Genomic DNA, 18879 nt, shown 5'->3' with positions numbered 1-18879 from the left:
GGGGAGACCTCTTGTGCCTTGACTCTCATCAGTCCTATTGAAGTTTGCAGACCTGTCCTAAGTCCTGTGGGCAGAGCTGAGGGTGGTTAGGGAGTGAAACTTGGAAATATGGATTTGCCCTTTTATCTGATGAATTTTACAGATGCTTTTGCATATCTCTTTCATCTGGGTTTGCAGTGTGTGCCTGGCAGCCTGTTCTCTGTGCTCTGCTGACTGCCTTCCTGAGGCTTTGCTACTATGGCCTCTCTGGAGACGCTGTGCTCCACTGAATGCTGTTGTCTTCTCAGAAGGCAGAAATCTGCCCATAGGTTTTGTTTCTGCTGTGGGGGCCACTGAGAGTGTCAAGTTTCAGTGAATACATGTAGGAGAGAAAGTTCCTTTAAGGCAGAGAGTGATTTCTGTTTCTTTGCATTTTGAGTTGAATCTCCAATTAAATTTTCCTGATCTTCCCTAATCATCTTAGAGAGACCTTTGGTGCCATCTTTGACTGCTCTTTGGCAGCTGTTTTAGTGTGTTTCTAGGACTGACATATTTTTCTCATCTGATGAGAAAAGATCCAGGTTATTACGTGCAGACCTGGGCATGGTGATGCAAGGGTTATCAGCAAGGTAGGGAGATCCAAATGAGCTCTGGCTCCAGAGAAACCCCTAGGTTGGGCAATTGCTTAAAAGTAAACCACTACACTGATGTGAGGTGTTGCTGTCTCTGGTAGAAATAATGTCTTAAAGGTGAGGATCGTGCCCAGCACCCTGGCACTGGCAACTGGAGGTGACTAGATGTGAATTTAGATTTTCCACACTGGATAGGTAGGATACCCATAGCAATACATTGGTTTGGTGCCAGGAGCCAGGTTGGCAGCCTCTGGCGGGTGTGCTGCCCACACCTACCTGCTCTGTGGTTGTGCAGCATGGGCAAAGCTGCTCTCTGGGGACTGTTGGAGGCAGAGACTTGTCAGAAAGGGCACCCTGGCACTTTGTTTGGCATCTTTGGCCCTGTCCAGGATGTGTTCCCAGGCAGTCCCACAGACCTGTGTGTACATCCTTGCAGAAAAGGGGTCCTATCTCCTCTGGAGCTCCTCAGCAAGAAGCCAGCTCAGCCCTTCCTCATGCTGGGTGTGATATGAATGATGAGGGTCCTAATCCCTTTTCAGGCTACCTTGTTGCTCCAGCAGAAGACATGCAGATAGAAGAGACAAGTGGGCAGACAGGGTAGAGGCAGCAGCGTAGCAGGATGCACAGGTGCACTTTGCCAGTCTGGAACAGTGTGGCAACTTGCTTCTTGCCTGTCTTCGTGTCCCAGAGAATGCTGTGAGATGAGCACAAGCCCCTGCACTCATTTGCACTTGGGAGTCATCTACTTGCAGCATTTAGCAGCTTGTTCAGATGGGCTGTGGACAAATGTGGCCACCTTTCATGGAAGGAGGCAGTGCTGGGACCCTCCCTTCCTTTATCAGTGATGTGCAGAAGGAGCTGGTGGGAGCTCCTCCCTGGGTGGGAGTGAGAGCAAGGCACTGCCAGAAGAGATTAGGGCAGGACTCTGACCCCAACTAGAAGACAGAGCAGGATTACTGAACCTGTGACTGCAACTCTTGAAATCCAGCCTGAGCCTCTGGTTTTGCAGAACTTCCTCTTTGCTTATTGCCTTTAGCCACGGCTACAGTACAATGGGCTTGGTCAGGTCCAGGCTTCTCATGTTAGGGTGAAGGGGCTAGGACATTCATCCAGCAGCAGTAACGCTGTGTGGGCTGAAGCTGTGAGAGCAGCAAGGCACCTGTGAATAGGAGAAGAGAAGCCACTAATCAAGGCCAGGAGAGGGAAAGGGAAAAATTTAAAATTTCAGCAGAAAAGGGGAGCTTTACCTAAAAGAAAAGAAAGAAGAGGAGAAAAGAAGCACAGTCTGATGTGCTGTGCTGTGCTGTTTTTTACAGTAGAAGGTCTTGGAGCACTTTGCAAGTTCCATATCTGAGGCTTCTCCCTCAGGGAATTGCTGGCAGCAGCTTCCTGACAGTTCACAGCTTGAATGTCCACAAGGCTGTGGAGCATGACAGCTGTGCAAGAGGTACACAATGGCAAGGGAGGCAGTTTATTTTCTCCCCTGGAATAGCTCCTTCCTTAGAAATTGCTATGAAGACAAAGGAGAATGGAAATAACTGCTGCAAATGCCAAAGAAGGGAGGCCAGGAGAGGCAATCTCTGCATCTGGAAGCAGTTGCTGTACATCCTGGGGCACACGGATAGTAAATGACTGCGAGCGTGTGTACAAATACAGGGGGTGCATGTAGGTTGCCCAAGTGGGTGCATGTAGGTTGCCCAAGCTCTGCTTTGTGCTTGTTGGTGAATGGTAACTGTGCAATGTGAGTGTGTTGGGGTCAGGCATGGGGAGTTGTGCTGACTGGGATGTGAGTGTGTATCTTTTTGATACGCACATCTGCTTGTGTCCATAGGGTCTCTGCATTTCGTGCTCCCTTTTGCTGAAGTTCAGGGTCTGGCAGTGACCCAGTTGTACTTCAGTTCCATGGCTAATCTAGTGTTGTCTTGCTCTCTGTGATATCCCAAAGTAAAGCGAGCTGTTGTGAACAAACGTCCCCTGAGTTACAGGCAGGCAGGCCCAACAGGCATACTGACATCAGAAGGGCAGTGTGAGTGCAGATCTATTTCCTTGGCTTTTACCATTTGAGCCGAGCTAACCCTTCTTCTCTGCCTGCATGTGTTGTCTGACTGCTGGTGTCTGATGTCCTGCATCTCTCTCTGCATCCCTGAAAAGTGCATCCTGAGCAGGGGGAGCAGGAGGGCATTGCCTCTGAACCACTCAAGCCTCTGCACATTCTCCGAGGCCCTGGCTCCCAGCATCCCGAAGGCTGGGAGAGAACAGTGAGCTCTCTCCTCCGTGGCCTGTGTTACCTGTGAAATTCCAGGCTCCTGGACATGTCTGTGGGGCTGCTCTTTGCTGTTCCCAAGGTGGCACTTGCAGCTCTGACCCACTCCCTGCGCTTGGCAGCAGTCATCAGCTTTCCGGAGGCAGCTTGGTATTAAATATCCTGTCTGACACAATAATGGAGAGAAAATGAACAAATTCCATTAGTGGCTGGCGATCCCTGCAGGGTCTACGTTGGAGCAAGGAAGGAGCCTGTATTTTTAGATAGAATGCAACTTACTGGCTCTCTCAAAGCTGGGGAGTAGATAACCAAGGAGGGAGAGAAGGGACACCAGGCTCAGGTTTCAGCTGAAGTGCTGGACTATGGCAGCACTGAAGGGCAGGTCCAGTCCAGGAGTGGCTGTGAGTATACCACGCACTTCTTCATGCCCACAGGGACCTCTGCTTTGCTTTTCTGCTTGCTTTCTGCCTGTGGCCTCTGCTGCTGGGCGTGCTGGGGCTTCAGGAGCCCCTTTGCTGCTGGTGCCTGTAGGGTTTTACCATTTCAGTCGTAGCAGCTCCATGTGTGTCCCGTGGGTGTCAGAGTCTGGCTGAGCTGTGCTTTGATTTCCAAGGGCTTTGCTGTGGAAGGTCCATGCTGTGGCTGGATGCTGGCAGCTTAGTTGAGGTGCTGCCCTGTCATTGATCCTGACTCGACATGCAGAGGCTTCTAGCAGGGTCTGGAGTCAGAAAAGCTCTTTGCATTCAACCTGCTGCTTGAAGCTGTCAGTGTTTCCTTGTCAGATCCCAGAGAGCAGGCAAGGCTCAGCGTGCAAATGAGCACTTCCAAGCACCGTGCTGATGCTGCCTTCTGCCTTGTATGATAGGTGATCCCATACGAGCTGAGCACTGATCATGTTGTGTCTCATCTGTGCTCACAGCCCTCCACAAAGCCGGCAGCTCTGCTGTGACGAGGGCTCCTCCCAGATGGACAGGACTCTGCTCTGAGGTGGGAGCCAGCAGAGCCAGCTGGCACCAGACCTGTGGGATCAGTGTGTTCCACTCACACGTGGAGGCTGCGCAGCGGGACGAGGCACGGGGGTGCTGCCCCCCAGCACCTGTCCTCCTGCCCCCAGCGCAGCCCCCGAGGGGCCCTGGCACCCAGACGCTGCTGCGGGAGCCTGGGCTGGGCTGTGTAGGGCACAAGAGGGGCCAGGACTGTCTGTGGGGTCTTCCTTCTGCAGGGCGCAGCAGAGCGGTGGGCCCAGGACATGGCAGTGATTTTCTGGGAGGAACAAAGAAGAAGCAGGGTTGGGTAGAAAGGGTGGGCTGTGGGAGGCAGATGGAGGAGAGCAGAAAACAGCCAAACTGTGCTGCTCCGAAGTCCAAATTTGAATGGCTGAGGCTGCAAAGAGAAGGGCAGAGAGGAGCCCTGAACCCACATGATGCATCATCCTGCCTAGGTCTGCCTCTAGGGCTGTCCTCTGTGGCTGTGCTGCTTCCAGCTCCTGTCCAGGAGCACCCTAATGCTGTGTGCTCCTCCACAGCCAGGCTGTGAGCACTACAGGATGGCCTGGGATGGCTGTAGCCACTTGTAGCACAGAAAGTCCCTTGTCAGTCCCGTTGTGAGTGGTACAAGAGGGCTCCTGATTTTCTATTGGAGCTGAAGGCAGAGGAGTACGTCCTGTGCCCTTTCCATGGGCATCTCATGGCTCTTTGCTGCAGAGAGCTTTTGGGGCTGGACCTAGCAGGCAGGCACCAGCCCCAGGTGCCAACCTTACAGAGCCACGTCACTGCATTTCCACCCTGTTGTTCTACAGTCTGTGAGCCATCCCATGGTCTTCATTCACTGCCTTATGCTGCTAAATAGTGGTGCCGTGCCTGGGTAGGTCTGGTTTAGTGGTGCAGGGAGGGACCTTGTTCCTGACAGAAAAGAGTTGTTGCTTTCCTGGCTGGGATGAGCTGCAGACCTTGCATGGCTCTCCTGCCCATCTGGATACTCTTCACTGTGAGTCCAGGTCCCAGACCTGCTTCTTCCTGTCCAATTTGAGGTACCTCAGTCTGTCCCCGTAGTGGCCACCTCGACCTCCCTAGCCTCTGGCTTTTCTGCCTGGTCTCTGTAGTCATGTTCTCTGCAAGCAAGTGAAGAGCTGGCCCCATGCTGGTGGTGGGGGAGATCAGAGGGACTCTGAGTCTCATGCTTTTTCTTTTTTTCCCCAAGGCTGATGCTGCAACCAGTTTCTTGAGAGCTGCAAGATCCGGGAATCTGGACAAAGCATTGGATCACCTCAGGAATGGGGTAGATATTAACACCTGTAACCAGGTAGGTGAAACCCACAGAGCTTCTGTACCATCTGTAGTGCATGCAGTGACTCCCCCAGCCCAGTCATAGCACCCCTTCTTTACCCTGCTTCCATAGGATGGAGGCAGGGAGGTTCCCCTTGCTCTCTTGCACTGCTCTGTGTAGCTGATTGGGAGCATCTGCCCTGATCCTGTCATCCTACCTGTCATGGAGCAGGTTATAAATTGGCTGGTAAATCGTTGCCTGGCAGTGGAAGTTTAAAAACAGTGGGAGAAGCTCCCCTCCTGTACCTGGTGTGCCTGGCTCCTGATGAATCATCTGGGGGTGAGACAAAAGAAGTGCTGTGGACTGCCATTTAACACCTTGGTGCTGTTAAGTGGTGCTGATTTAACACCTTGATGGGAGCATGTGGCTACAGCAGTGTGAGACACATCCCTCAGTGATGTCTTTGCTCTGGTTCTTGCCATCTCCCTGAGGTTAGATGGCACTTTGGGGTTTGCTTCTGAGGAATATCAGACCTGTGGGATAGGTCCAACCTCACATGTCCTGTATAGAATAAGGAGGGATATATGTGGTCAGACCTATCTCACAGGCCCTGTATTCTTACTCAAGTGCAGAGACCTTGACATGCCATCTGATCTGCATCCTGCCATTCACCCCCTTCATTGCTGCGGTCTGCATCAGTGTCTTCACCATCCACCACTCTCAATGTTGCACATTCCTGCATGCTCCCATCTCATCCATGAGGTGATGGAGGCCTGAGGATGAGGTGCCAGGACCCTCACCAGCAGGGAACAGTGCTGTGCGGGCACATGGGAGCCAGGAGGGGTTCACTGTTGGGTCACAGTCCTGATGGGTCATCCAGGGCAGGGCTCTGCTTCGGCAGAGGCCAAGTGCAAAGTTCCACCTTTAGTGTTTTTCTGTAGGACAGCATTTGTCGCTTTGACAGCCAGCAACTGGGATTTCTGGGAAGCATCTGCAGCACTTAGTGAGGGGGATACAGCACCTTTCTAATTAAGCACATCCTGTGGTGGTTTTGGGTCAGAGGAGCTGTCAAGCCAAAGCAGATGTGCAAACCAGCCTGTATTGTTGCTGGAGCAGAAATATCAATGTGCCGCTGGGAAATTATCTTCTGCAAACATTGCGCTTGATGCTGTAAGGCCAGAGAATAATGATTCCTCACAGGTTTCCAGCATTCAAAAGGTTGTTTATGAATCCCTTGCGTAAAAGGGCATATGTGCTGAGGAGAGACACTGAGCATCTGTGGCCTTGCACTCCAGGTGTTTGTTGTATGAGCGTCACCGAGAAAAGGCCCGTGTGTCTGTGGCCACATCCCCGACTTGTGAGCTCACGCAGGTGAGGGTGTCTATAACCAGATGGAGATGTGTACATGTGTCTTGTTCAAAGAAGCTGGGCTTGACCAAGGTGACAGACTCAGTGCAGCCAGGCCTGGTTTGGGAGTGTTTCCTTTTCATGGCTCTGTTCTGTGAGTGTTGCAGCATTCCCCCTTCATTTACCTTTTTGTGCTTGAGGCTCTAGGGACTTTGGAGCTAGTGTTCTGAGGAAGCCTGTGGATTTTTAGGTTTTTGCTCTTTGTGCTGTAATCAGAATTGAGCAAAAGAATCTGTAACTCTTCGACTATGATCCTGGATAGCTGGTTCTTTGGATGAGAGAGGGTGAAAAACCATTTTCCAGTATGGCAACACTCCTGAAGCTGTTCTAGGTTTAACTGGAGCATTGAGAGCTGTAACTGGAATATCCCCTGGAATTTTCTGTTCCCCTACCTAGTTTGGGGGGTATTAAACAATTCTGTGAAGTGACCTTCCAGTACTTAGAGGAGCCGAAACAGATGGTTGGGAGGTGGAGTATTTGGGCAGGACTGTGTGCTCCCAGGGAGCTGGTGTCTCTCTGCCATATGACTGCATTGCGTAGGGGTGAGTAAACATAGTGCATCCACCTGGGAGAAGTGAGGGACACGGGAAGTTTGCTTTGTGGGGAAAAGGTGACATCTGAAAATGCCTGCAAGTGTTCAACCTCTTAGCCCGCAAATATCCCAGCCCTTTGGTTCACATCTGTGAAGCGGAGCACAGCGTCAGAAATAATGGAACAGAAGCTATCTTAGCAGCCCCTGGGGTGCTGACTGGCCTGACACCTTCTGCTGACAGCCCAGGGATGCTAAAAGGGCACCCAGAGAACCCCAGCCCCAACAGATGACTAATGTCCCTCTCCCCTCTTTGCTCCCTGCAGAACGGGCTGAACGCCTTGCACCTGGCCTCCAAGGAGGGCCACGTGAAAATGGTGGTGGAGCTTCTGCACAAGGAGATCGTTTTGGAGACAACGACCAAGGTAAGGACAAGAGAGTCTGCTCACATTAATCAGGACTCCACACCCTGCCACTGCTGCCAGACACCGGCAGTAGCTGAGCAGTGAATCACCCTGTTTGCTGTCAGCCCCTGGAAGGGCTGTGCTGGTGGCAGAGCTGCTGGGCTGGGGTGTGGGGACCAAGCTCTGATTTCAGCACCATCAAAGCTGTGCTGGGCACCTCCAGGTGGGTGAGGGGTTCCTCTCCACCCTGTGGGGTCCATGGCAGCCGCTGTGAGCTGAAGATGGGAGTAACAGAAACCACAACACGTGCTAGTGCTGTCTGTACTTGCATCTCCTCCTGGCACTGGCTGCCAGCTCAGGTCAGCCCTTGCTGTCCCAGGGAGCCCCTGCGTGCTGCAGCACTGAGGTGGCGTTGGTACCGTTTGTCGCAAGCCTGGAGAGCTCCAGTGCTCCGAAAATAACCTGTCATTTTCTCCTTGCATCACCATTGCGGGGTGTGGTTCTTGCTCCGTGACAAGTGAGAACAGGGTGCGAGCAAGCAGGGCTGACAAATGAGCATCCTCCAGCCCCGTCTGCCGGGCTGTGAGAGCAGGAGGGGGCTGGATCGCCACTCCCCCCGGTGCTCGGGCAGGGCTCAGGCAGAGCAGAGGCTGGCGTTCTGCCGCACCACCCAAAGGCACAAGTCGGAAGAGCCTGTGTCTGCATTTTTCAGCCTGCTTCTCTCCCAGCTCTTCTAGGATGCCTTGGCCATCAGGGCTCCCGCTGCAGTTCTGCCTGAAGGCTGCCAACTCAGCTCCCTCTCCTCCCTCCCCTCCTCAGTGCTCAGTGCTGGAGATACATAGAGCCTGACAATGCACACAGCTCTTGCTGCCAGTACCTTCACAGGAAAGATGAAGTCATTCTCTTCCCTGGCCAGCAAATGTGAAGGGTACCTGCCTAGTTCTATAGCAGGGATGGAGCACAGAGCAAGGGCTGAACAGCCCCACAGGCTTCCCCTGCCCAGCTGCTCTGTTTGTATTAACACATGTCAGGGCCATCTTCCCCCAGCATCCCAGACTGCTCTAGCCCCTGAGCTCTGCTCTGTGGTGTCTTTCAGAAGGGAAACACAGCCCTGCACATTGCTGCCCTTGCTGGACAACAGGATGTGGTCCGGGAACTGGTGAACTATGGGGCCAACGTCAATGCACAGTCACAGGTAGAGTGACATGAGCTGGGGGGGGAAAAGCATCCAGCATGCATGATGGTGGTGTCCTCATGGTGGGAACTGTGCCCAGCTGCATTTCAGCTGCCAGACTCCTGAAAGAAGTGTGTGCAAGTGGTGGGAGGGAGTCTTGAGAGATATGGTGGAGGGCAAGATGGTCTCTCCGCCGAGAGATTCCATGGCAGCATGCACAAGCATGCTGAGCTCATCCTGGGAAGACTCAGGGCCAATGCCTCCCTGGCACAGCCATGAGGTCTTCAGCAACCATGCAGCTCTGCACACTGTGCCTCCTTCATCCTCTCTCTCTTGGGCTTGGTGGGGCTGCAAGCTCTTCAGCTTTTGCCCAATGAGAGAAACATCTCTGAAACAAGAAAGAGTAGTGGTAGTGAGTGAAAGGCAGTGTCTTCTGGGTCTACTGTTGTGAAGAAGCCCCTGGTACTTTCCAGGTGTGGGGAGCCGTGGAATCCAGCTCTCTAGGATTTTGCCACTGTTGGGAGTTTTTCCCACCCACACTGTGTATGCTTTTGCCCCAGTTAAATGAGCTGGGTGTGTGGGTGTTGATGGGGTGTAGGTCTGCAAGGAGCTTGAGAAACTTGAAGAGTTGTGTTGATGTGCATGGCCCTGTGTTTGCAGAAAGGCTTCACACCGCTTTACATGGCAGCACAGGAAAACCACCTGGAGGTTGTCAAGTTCTTGCTGGAAAATGGAGCCAACCAGAATGTAGCCACAGAGGTGAGATCCTTTAGGAGGGTCCTGCGTGTTGGGGCTGCTGTTGAATTTGCCAGGTGCTGCCGTGGCTCCTTGGCTCTCCCCCTCTCACCTGCCTCTCCTTGGCAGGATGGCTTCACGCCACTAGCTGTGGCTCTGCAGCAAGGGCATGAGAACGTGGTTGCTCACCTTATAAACTATGGGACAAAGGGTAAGGTCCGCCTGCCCGCCCTGCACATTGCAGCCCGCAATGATGACACTCGCACAGCTGCCGTGCTGCTGCAGAATGACCCCAATGCTGATGTCCTCTCCAAGGTGTGTTGCTTTCCTATCCCATTTCTGGGAGCTTTCCCACATCCCCAGGGAGAACAGCAGCTTGGTATGCTGTATTTATCCATCCTTTCGGCAGGGAGCATGTATCTGGCTGGGCTGATCCCTCCTTCTTTCCCCTAGACTGGATTTACTCCCTTGCACATTGCAGCCCACTACGAGAATCTCAGTGTGGCCCAATTACTGCTGAATCGTGGAGCCAGTGTCAACTTCACACCCCAGGTGAGTGCCAACTGGGGAGGTTGCTGGGCTGTTACTGCTCCAGCAGCAGAGGAGAATGCTGTTACTCCTTTCCATGTTGGTGCAGCAGCAGCTGCCAAGGTGTGCTGGTGAGGTGGGACCGTGCAGAAGGTGGCACACTGATGCTGTCTGGGCAGTTGCCATTAATAGCCATTGTGGGCATTTTCTACTACATCTCACCTCTGTCAGATGCAGCCAGGCATACCTGGAAGCTCTTGGGACCTTTTGTCCAGGCTGAGGGAAAGCTGTTGCTGTTGCTGGCGGGCAGAGCTTATAGGCAGTTGGTGTGCCTCTTCTGGCCCCTTGGGCACAGCCAAATCCAAGAGCTGGCACTTGCCTGTGAGCTCTATACAGCTTCTGCCCACAGCCTTTAGCTGCAGACAGGAGCAGGTGCTTTTCCTCTCTCCCAGCCCTGCGAAATAAGCTGTTCCCCTGCACAAACTCCGGCAGGGATTTAGCTCTCCCCTGCCGTGTCTCCTTTGCTTGACCCATGCCTCCTTGCAGCCCCATGGGGGAAAGAGAGGGGACTTCTCCCTCTTAACAGTCTGCTGTTCCTTCTGCCAGAATGGGATCACACCCCTGCACATCGCCTCCCGCCGGGGAAACATCATCATGGTGCGGCTGCTGCTGGACCGCGGCGCCCAGATAGAGACAAGGACCAAGGTGAGACCATTTCTGAATCACCAGCAAGTCCCCTCCTGAGCTCTGCTGTGCTGCACTGCCTGGTGCATACCCTGAGAACGTCTCACTGGGGGTATGAGCAAAGGTCTGTGGTGCAGTAAGGAGATGGACCAGGTGTTTTGCTGGTGCATGTAGAGATGAGAGGAGGCTGCATGGCCACAGTGGTGTGCCCTGGGGGCCGAAGGCAGACCCAATTTCACCTTCTTTTGCAAACAAGTCAAATATCCCTGTTACTGTCCTGCCTGAAGGGAGCCTGGCGCTTCCTTGCCCACACTGAGCCTGTGAACCCTTCTCTCTTGCCAGGATGAGCTGACCCCTCTCCACTGTGCAGCTCGCAATGGACACGTGCGAATTGCAGAGATCCTGCTGGACCATGGGGCTCCCATTCAAGCCAAAACCAAGGTACCCATGGGACTTGTTGGGGCTGTCCTTGGTGCCAGGTCCCAGGGCAGCACTGGGGGGTAACAGGCTGTGCACAGTTGCTGGATGCCATCCGTGGCTGGGCTGGGGCTGAGTTTTTGACCTGTCAAGGGGCAAGGAGCTTCCTGACCTCCTCCATGACCGTAGCTGGAGCCCTTTGACTGAGGGCTGCATGCTTCAAAGGGGTCAGCCCTGAGAAGCAGAAGGCCTGGGGACAGCCTGCCCCATGGCAGCAGCTCTTCAGACTCTGCCATCTGCATTCCTCCCCTGTGAGTGTTGGTGAGGGACTTTGGGGCTCCTCTCTGGTAAAGCCCTAGAGAACATGCTGTCTCTTCTGTCCCAGCGCTGTGGCCAGGGAGTGGGGCAGGGGCTGGGTGGGCTGCCCAGTGCCCTTGCCCAGCCCTGAGGCCCTGCTCTGCGGTTGCAGAACGGCTTGTCGCCGATCCACATGGCAGCACAGGGCGACCACCTGGACTGCGTGCGGCTGCTCCTGCAGTACAGCGCCGAGATCGACGACATCACCCTGGACCACCTCACACCGCTGCACGTGGCCGCGCACTGCGGGCATCACCGCGTGGCCAAGCTGCTGGTGGAGAAGGGGGCCAAGCCCAATTCCCGAGCCCTCGTGAGTGAGGAGGGGCAAGCAAGGCTGGGGAGGGGAGAGGGACAGTGTTCTGGCAAATGACTGTCCATCTGTCCATCCCCAGAATGGCTTCACACCCCTCCATATCGCCTGCAAGAAGAACCACATCCGGGTGATGGACCTGCTGCTGAAGACGGGTGCCTCCATTGATGCTGTCACAGAGGTGGGTGAGCTGCAGCCCAGGCACCAGGGACCTTCGTCCTTGTGGTTTAGAGCTCTTGCCAGCTCAGGGCCTGTTGAGCCTTGCAGCATCTCCCCACAGCCTCCTCCCTGCAGGGCAAGGGGACTGAAGGGGAGGCAGCAGCTCTCCATGTTGCCCTCAGCTCACCTGCCAGGCTGCTCAGGCTAGGCTGGGGACCCAGAGTTTGCCTCTGTGCATTGGGGAGGGAGAGCAAGGGACAGGAAGAGATGTTGGCCAGGCCACCAGCCCCGGTCTTGGCTCCTGACCCCTTTCTCTTCACAGTCCGGCCTGACTCCCCTGCACGTGGCTGCCTTCATGGGGCACCTGCCCATCGTCAAGACTCTGCTGCAGCGTGGAGCCTCTCCTAATGTGTCCAATGTGGTGAGTCTCACTCTGGCTGGGGCTGGGGGAACTCAGCATGGCAGGAGGTGGGGACTGCCCAAGCCCTGCTCTTTCTGCTCTCCTGAGCAATATTTGGTGCCCCCTGCTTCATGCTGGCAGGAGAAAGCAATAGGGGCTAGAAAAGGTGGTGGGCACTGCTCTTCTGTGCTCAGAGCAGAGGAGTGACTGCAGGAAAGCATATCCCCTCCTACCCTTCACCACTTTATCCTGTCCTTGGTGCAGAAAGTGGAGACACCCCTACACATGGCAGCCAGAGCTGGGCACATAGATGTGGCAAAGTATCTGCTGCAGAACAAAGCCAAAGCCAACGCCAAGGCCAAGGTAGGTGCAGAGAACCTGTATCATAGTCCATCTCTGGTAACAGCTGGTGCTGTTTTCTTTTCTCTCACCTGCCCAGAGCCTAGCCTGTCAGGGGCTGTGTAACAGCAGGAGCAGTGCCCTTTGGCATGGTGAGCAAGGGACTGGTCCAGATCTGCTTAAAACAGCTTCTCTGCCTCCCTTGCAGGATGACCAGACTCCTCTGCACTGTGCTGCACGCATCGGCCACACTGGCATGGTCAAACTGCTGCTAGAGAACAACGCCAACCCCAATCTGGCCACAACAGCAGGGCACACACCCCTGCACATCACTGCCAGAGAGGGGCATGTGGACACAGCCCTGGCCCTGCTGGAGAAGGGGGCCCTGCAGACCTGCATGACCAAGGTAGGCTGCTGTGCTACTGCCCCTGAAGGCGTGACCTGGCTGGACAGGCTGGTGGCACAGTGTCCCTATCACAGGAGGGGCAGCCTCCTCCTGTGCTGCAGCACATGCCAGTGCTCTCCTCCTCATCCCTGAACACCCCGTGATGGACTGCCTTTCTCCTCAGAAAGGATTTACCCCTCTCCACGTTGCAGCCAAGTATGGGAAGGTGGATGTGGCAGAGCTGCTTCTGGCTCATGATGCTCATCCCAATGCAGCAGGGAAGGTGAGTGCTGCTCATGTGGCAGTGGTAGGAGGCTTGTGGTACGAGGAGAATCCCTGTCTCACCTATCTGTGCCCTTTCTCCTTTGCAGAATGGCCTGACCCCACTACATGTGGCTGTGCACCACAACAACCTGGAGATCGTCAAGCTGCTGCTTCCCAAGGGGAGCTCCCCACACAGCTCAGCCTGGGTAAGGCTGGACTGAGTGTTCCTGGGAGAGTGGGGATGTGAGGTGTGTCCAGGGCATGCCAGCCTGGGGCTAGCCTTGCCCCACAGCCCTGACACTCGGGGGTGTATGAGGGACCTGTCACTACCAGCCACGCTTCATGCCTGTCCCTTGCACCAGCAGACAGGCATTGTCAGGGTCAGTCCCTACTGGCGGCCTTGTGGCTGTTGCTTGGGGACATATTTCCCTGGCAAGCCCTGTGGAGCAGCGCTGTGGTCTGACAGTTCGGGAAAGCACACACGAGTGTTTGTGTGCAGCTGTGAGGCAGAGAGTCAGAAAACCCACAAGCTTGTGAGAGTCACCTTGCTCTGCCTGAGCGTGGGGAGTGTCTCCCCAAAGCACAGACCAGCAGCCTTGGGTTCCACCTGGTTTGCCGAAGCTGCACCCTCCGAGCCGTCCCGTGGCTGCCGCTGGTACCGGTGCCAGCCTCTGTGGTCACCCGGCTGCCAGCTGCTCTGCAGTCCCTGCGTGAAATACTCATCCTGCACGTTCTGAGTTCTGCTCCACATCTCAGCCAAACACATTCTGGAGGTGTCTGCCTGCCCTGGCCTTGCACAGCTCCAGGTGGCTGAATGCTGCTGTAGAAATTCATGTGTGGAAAACTCCAGGAGAAGCGATACCAGTCAAATGTGAACCAGGAGGTCTTTGAAACCCCTGTTGTGATTTGGCTGAGATTTGACCTCAGTGTCAGGGCTGGTTGCTGTCAGGGAGATGATTTAAGTTTGAGCCTTCACCCCTGAGCTCTGGAGGCAGCTAGGAAGGGCAAGCTTGGCCTGGAGAGGCAAGGTGGCACCTTCTGTCCCTGCTGGTTTGCTCATAAGGGGCTGAGGACTGCAATGAGCCTCTCTCTCTGCAGAATGGGTACACCCCCCTGCACATTGCAGCCAAGCAGAACCAGATGGAGGTGGCCAGCAGTTTGCTGCAGTACGGGGCTTCTGCGAATGCAGAGTCTGTGCAGGGAGTCACCCCCCTACACCTGGCTTCCCAGGAGGGGCATGCAGACATGGTGGCACTGCTCTTCTCCAAACAAGCCAACGGCGACCTGGGCAACAAGGTAAGTTGTCCCTGTTCATCCTGCCAGGCTGGAGGCAAAAACCCAGCAGGCAGAAGGAGAGGAGGTTAGTCCAGGCTCTGGTGCCTCCCTGCAGTCAGTGATGGCGAAAACACAGTGTGGGTCAGTTTGCCAGGATGGAGACCACACTTAGAGTCCATGCTGGCAGAGCTGCAGTGATGCCATTATCACCATGATGAGACCTATTCTGTTTGCAGAGTGGCCTGACTCCTCTCCATCTCGTGGCCCAGGAGGGACATGTGCTGGTTGCTGATGTTCTGGTGAAACATGGAGTCACAGTGGATGCAACAACCAGGGTAAAGTCCAGCATTGACCCTGGCTGTGGTGAAAAAAGTGGGGGAACTACCTCTAGGCCTGTTCCAGGAGGAGCATTGCTTTTGTTTTTCTTTGTGCAGGACTCTCCCCTCACAGGCAATCTTAGTATCATGTCTGTATCTTGGGAACTCTTCTTCCTCCCACCTCCCTGGAGGGATGACTCTTGCCTGCTCCTGCAGCTCACCCCTCTACCCCCAGGGAATAACATGGTGTGGTCTGCAGTGTGCCTTCTGTCCTGGTCCTGAGCTCTCAGGCAGCACCTGCACATTTGCCCCGCCTTCATCCACGGGGGCTTGACCCATGGGAGGAGCATACCCAAGCTGAAAGGGCAGGAAATACTGTTGAGGGCAGGCTGAGACTTGATCTTGTCTTTCAGATGGGCTATACCCCGCTACATGTGGCCAGCCACTATGGGAACATCAAGCTGGTGAAGTTTTTGCTGCAGCACCAGGCTGATGTCAATGCCAAGACTAAGGTACAGAGATGTCCTGCGCTCCAAGGACCCTTCTGCCCTAGGCAATAGCATGCAGGTTGATGGGGAAGGCTTGGCCTCTATCCCTGGTCAAGTGCTGGGTTCTGCAGAGCCCTTTGCTTACTGGGAGAGAGAGGGAGCTGCCCTCATGCTTCAGGCATGAAACACGGTATGAGGCCCAGGGGCATTTCTGGGACATCAGAGTCCCAGAACTGATGGCAGCACCTTTGTCCCTCCTCTGCAGCTGGGCTACACCCCTCTGCACCAGGCAGCACAGCAGGGCCACACGGACGTGGTGACACTGCTGCTGAAGCATGGGGCCTCTCCCAATGAGATCAGCACAGTGAGTATGGTGCTCACCCTCACCTCCTCTCCCCGTGCCGAGCTTAGGCGTCTGCTCGGGCTTCCCTGTGACTGCTGCTCACTCAGTGCTTCTGCCTTGCACAGAATGGCACCACTCCCCTGGCCATTGCAAAGCGGCTCGGCTACATTTCTGTCACAGATGTGCTCAAGATTGTCACAGAGGAAACTGACATCCCGGTGAGACCCTGGGGACTGGGATCAGAACCCCGTGGAAGAGGGCTGGGACTGGGACGAGCCAGGCAAATGTCAGCTGGGCCCAGGCAGGGCCAGTGCTGGTGGTTGGGTCCCCAGCCTGGACATGAGGAGGGGGCTGCTGGGGGCTGCTCAGCCAAGGGCTGGTCTTTTCTGACTCTGCTCTGCTCCCACAGGCAGTCGGTGACAAGCACCGCATGAGCTTCCCGGAGACGGTAGACGAGATTCTGGATGTGTCAGAGGATGAAGGTGAGGGGCTGGAGCTGGGTCACATCACCCAAGAGATCTGCTGGCTGGGCCAGGGTGGCAGGCAGCAGCCCCAGGACAGGCACTGGGGATCCTGCTGGCTGGGCTGAGGGAGCTGTATGGCCCCACCATGGTCTTGCGGAGAGGATGAAGGGAGCCCAGCAGACTCCTGGGGTGGCACCTCCTGGCTCAGGTGCTTCCCTGCACCACGCAGGAAGGATGTGCCTGGAGCCAGTGTGCAGGAGCCCTTGGGCGTGCAAAGTCCCCACTGTGCCCTGCTCCACCAGGTGGTACCAGCTCTCAGCCCAGCTGCAGCTGGTCCACTCCGGCTCCCTCCCACCAAGACCTGACCTTTGCCTCTTCTTACTTTGCAGGCACTGCTCATGTCACAGTAATGGGTATGAAATGTGTCCCCCTGCCCCAGCTCAATGGCCCATTTCACCCCATGGCCACTAACCATCCACACGCCACCTCCATCTGCTAAGCCCTGCTGCTGGGCTGGTGCAGGCCCTGCCATCGCCCTGCCCATCTGTGTCTGTGCTGCTTGTTGTGGTGTGACTGCATGAAAGGGACCGTCCCCCACTGTGGGGCAGCCCTGGCTCCCTGTCGACCCCAGGCCCTGTCCCTGGTGGGCACAAGAGCCTGGTTCTGTGACAAACTCCAGTGCCCCTCTACAACTGCCCTGTGCCATGATGGCCAGGGCAGGGACTAACCTGAGTGCTCGAGGGTCTCCGTTCTGCTATGGTCCCCTCTTCAACACTGGGGCTTTGGAAGGTGTAGGACTCCTTCCTGTAGGGCACTGGCAAGAGCCATACCCTGGTGAGCTCCTTAGCAGGTGTTAGTTGGGGCAGCAGGCAGTCCTGGCTGGGCACGTGCCTCCAAGAGGGGTGCACGGATGCACTCAGCAGTGTTAGGACATCCTTCCCATGTGTGTGTGACCAGCAGTGAGAGCAGAGACTGGCCCTGGCTCCAGCCCTGAGGTGGGATGGAGACAAGGGCTGGATGTCTGTGCTACCTGGTCCTGCCTCTCTGCAAGCTGAGCCAGCTCTTGGTTTCAGAGGAGGAGCTGATTGCACCAAAGCCCAGGACACCCGATCTCAGACATCAGGAGAGCAAGAGGGAGATGCTGGAGTTTGTGACCACAACGACACTGGAGCAAATGTAATAGGCACTGGATGGTGGGGAGGGAGTGGGTACAGGGCACAGAGCTAGTCTGATGCTGGGCTGGGATGCCAGAAGGACAGGGACACCCCTGGGCAAGGAATGGTTCACAGTCCCCACTGTCTAGCATAGCAGGCAAAGCTAGTTTGTTCCTGCATCAGTGCATGGGGCTGCTGCTGAGTTTGCCTTTGTTCAGTGGCCGTAGGATTCCCTGGGGGATGGCTGGGGACTGAGGGGCCCAGGCCTGCCACTTCAGTGGCTCTCACTGCCCTCTTCTGCCAGGGTGGAGTCTCCAGCTGTCCTGCAAGTCCCCTGTGTCCCACCTGAGACTGTGGTGACCAGAGCAGAGGAGACTGAGCAGGTAGGACCTGTGGAGACAGAACCCGAGCAAGTCAGCCTGCTGCATGCACCCTCAGTGTCCCCACAGGAGGTGAGCATGAGACACAGCCTGCCATGCCCCCCCCCCAACATTCCCTGCCTGGGAAGTGCCCCCATCACCACCAACCCAAAATGTGGAGTGGGTGGTGGAGATGGACCCAGGGGTTACAGGACTGCCCAGGATGGGTTATGAGCCTGTGGAGAAGTGGGCAGGCTCAGCACCCACAGATAAGACTGTGTGCTCATGGATGCTCTTCTCTGCCTTACACAGCCCTCCAAGGAGTTTGATGAGGACTCGCTGATCCCCAGCAGTCCTGCCACCGAGACCTCAGATAACATCAGCCCAGTGGCCAGCCCCGTGCACACAGGGTGAGTGCCCAGCCCGTGCAGTACGTGCACACTCTTCTGTGCATGTCAGTTGCAAAGTGCCCACCTGCCCACACCTCTGCCCGAGCCAGGTTCCTGGTGAGCTTCATGGTGGACGCCCGTGGTGGCTCCATGCGGGGCAGCCGGCACCACGGCCTGCGCGTGGTCATCCCGCCCCGCGCCTGTGCCGCGCCGACCCGCATCACCTGCCGCCTGGTGAAGCCCCAGAAGCTGCCTGCACCGCCCCCGCTGGCTGAGGAGGAGGGTCTGGCCAGCAGGATCATTGCCCTGGGGCCCGCTGGTGCCCAATTCCTCAGGTGAGTACAGCTAGGAGCAGGCCAGATGGGCTTACCCACACCAGGGTTGTACCTCAGGACTGGGGATGGATCAGGGCTCCTCTGGAGTCTCTGCCAGCTGGGGCAAGACCTCTGCCCATGGATGCTTCTGGGGGTCTGGTGGTGGGACATCCCACTTCTGGCCAGGTGCAGTGTGTTCCTGGGGTGGCTCATTCCAGCATAACGGAGCAGTGGCCGTGCTGTGGTAGGAAAATCCCTGGCCAGCATGATGAGTACAAGCACCTTTCCTCTGCTGTCTGCAGCCCTGTCATTGTGGAGATCCCACACTTTGCCTCGTATGGGCGTGGGGACCGCGAGCTGGTGGTGTTGCGCAGCGAGAACGGCTCTGTGTGGAAGGAGCACCGCAGCCGCTACGAGGAGACCTACATGGACCAGCTGCTCAATGGCATGGATGAGGGTGAGCATGCCAGGCTGGTGGGGCTCAGCACCACATGGGGCTGCGGTGGGTGGGGGGTGGGATGGAGCTGAGCCCAGTGTGGTCTGTG

At 55.9% G+C, this 18879-nt stretch overlaps 1 protein-coding gene across 15 annotated transcripts in view; it reads left to right on the top strand.

Moving 5' to 3' along the window:
• Nucleotides 1-18879, top strand: part of ANK1 (ankyrin 1) — a 56482-nt gene that overhangs the window by 25687 nt on the left and 11916 nt on the right. For 8 of the 15 annotated variants that reach the window (XM_051640967.1, XM_051640959.1, XM_051640956.1 and 5 more), the window contains 27 exons: nt 5074-5175; nt 7402-7500; nt 8576-8674; nt 9314-9412; nt 9518-9703; nt 9842-9940; nt 10523-10621; nt 10943-11041; nt 11487-11684; nt 11767-11865; nt 12166-12264; nt 12508-12606; nt 12791-12988; nt 13152-13250; nt 13339-13437; nt 14330-14527; nt 14743-14841; nt 15237-15335; nt 15577-15675; nt 15780-15872; nt 16064-16136; nt 16508-16531; nt 17192-17294; nt 17577-17724; nt 17944-18041; nt 18131-18355; nt 18637-18791. In XM_051640967.1, coding sequence (XP_051496927.1) covers nt 5074-5175; nt 7402-7500; nt 8576-8674; nt 9314-9412; nt 9518-9703; nt 9842-9940; nt 10523-10621; nt 10943-11041; nt 11487-11684; nt 11767-11865; nt 12166-12264; nt 12508-12606; nt 12791-12988; nt 13152-13250; nt 13339-13437; nt 14330-14527; nt 14743-14841; nt 15237-15335; nt 15577-15675; nt 15780-15872; nt 16064-16136; nt 16508-16531; nt 17192-17294; nt 17577-17724; nt 17944-18041; nt 18131-18355; nt 18637-18791 — 3187 coding nt within the window. Of the gene's footprint in view, nt 1-3208; nt 3276-5073; nt 5176-7401; nt 7501-8575; nt 8675-9313; nt 9413-9517; nt 9704-9841; nt 9941-10522; nt 10622-10942; nt 11042-11486; nt 11685-11766; nt 11866-12165; nt 12265-12507; nt 12607-12790; nt 12989-13151; nt 13251-13338; nt 13438-14329; nt 14528-14742; nt 14842-15236; nt 15336-15576; nt 15676-15779; nt 15873-16063; nt 16137-16507; nt 16532-17191; nt 17295-17576; nt 17725-17943; nt 18042-18130; nt 18356-18636; nt 18792-18879 lie in introns of those variants that run through there. The other 7 variants (XM_051640968.1, XM_051640958.1, XM_051640962.1 and 4 more) reach the window with 4 other exon arrangements.

Source organism: Apus apus, chromosome 26 (assembly GCF_020740795.1).
Source record: "Apus apus isolate bApuApu2 chromosome 26, bApuApu2.pri.cur, whole genome shotgun sequence".
NCBI lineage: Eukaryota > Metazoa > Chordata > Aves > Apodiformes > Apodidae > Apus > Apus apus.
This window is presented reverse-complemented; position numbering and strand designations above follow the sequence as displayed.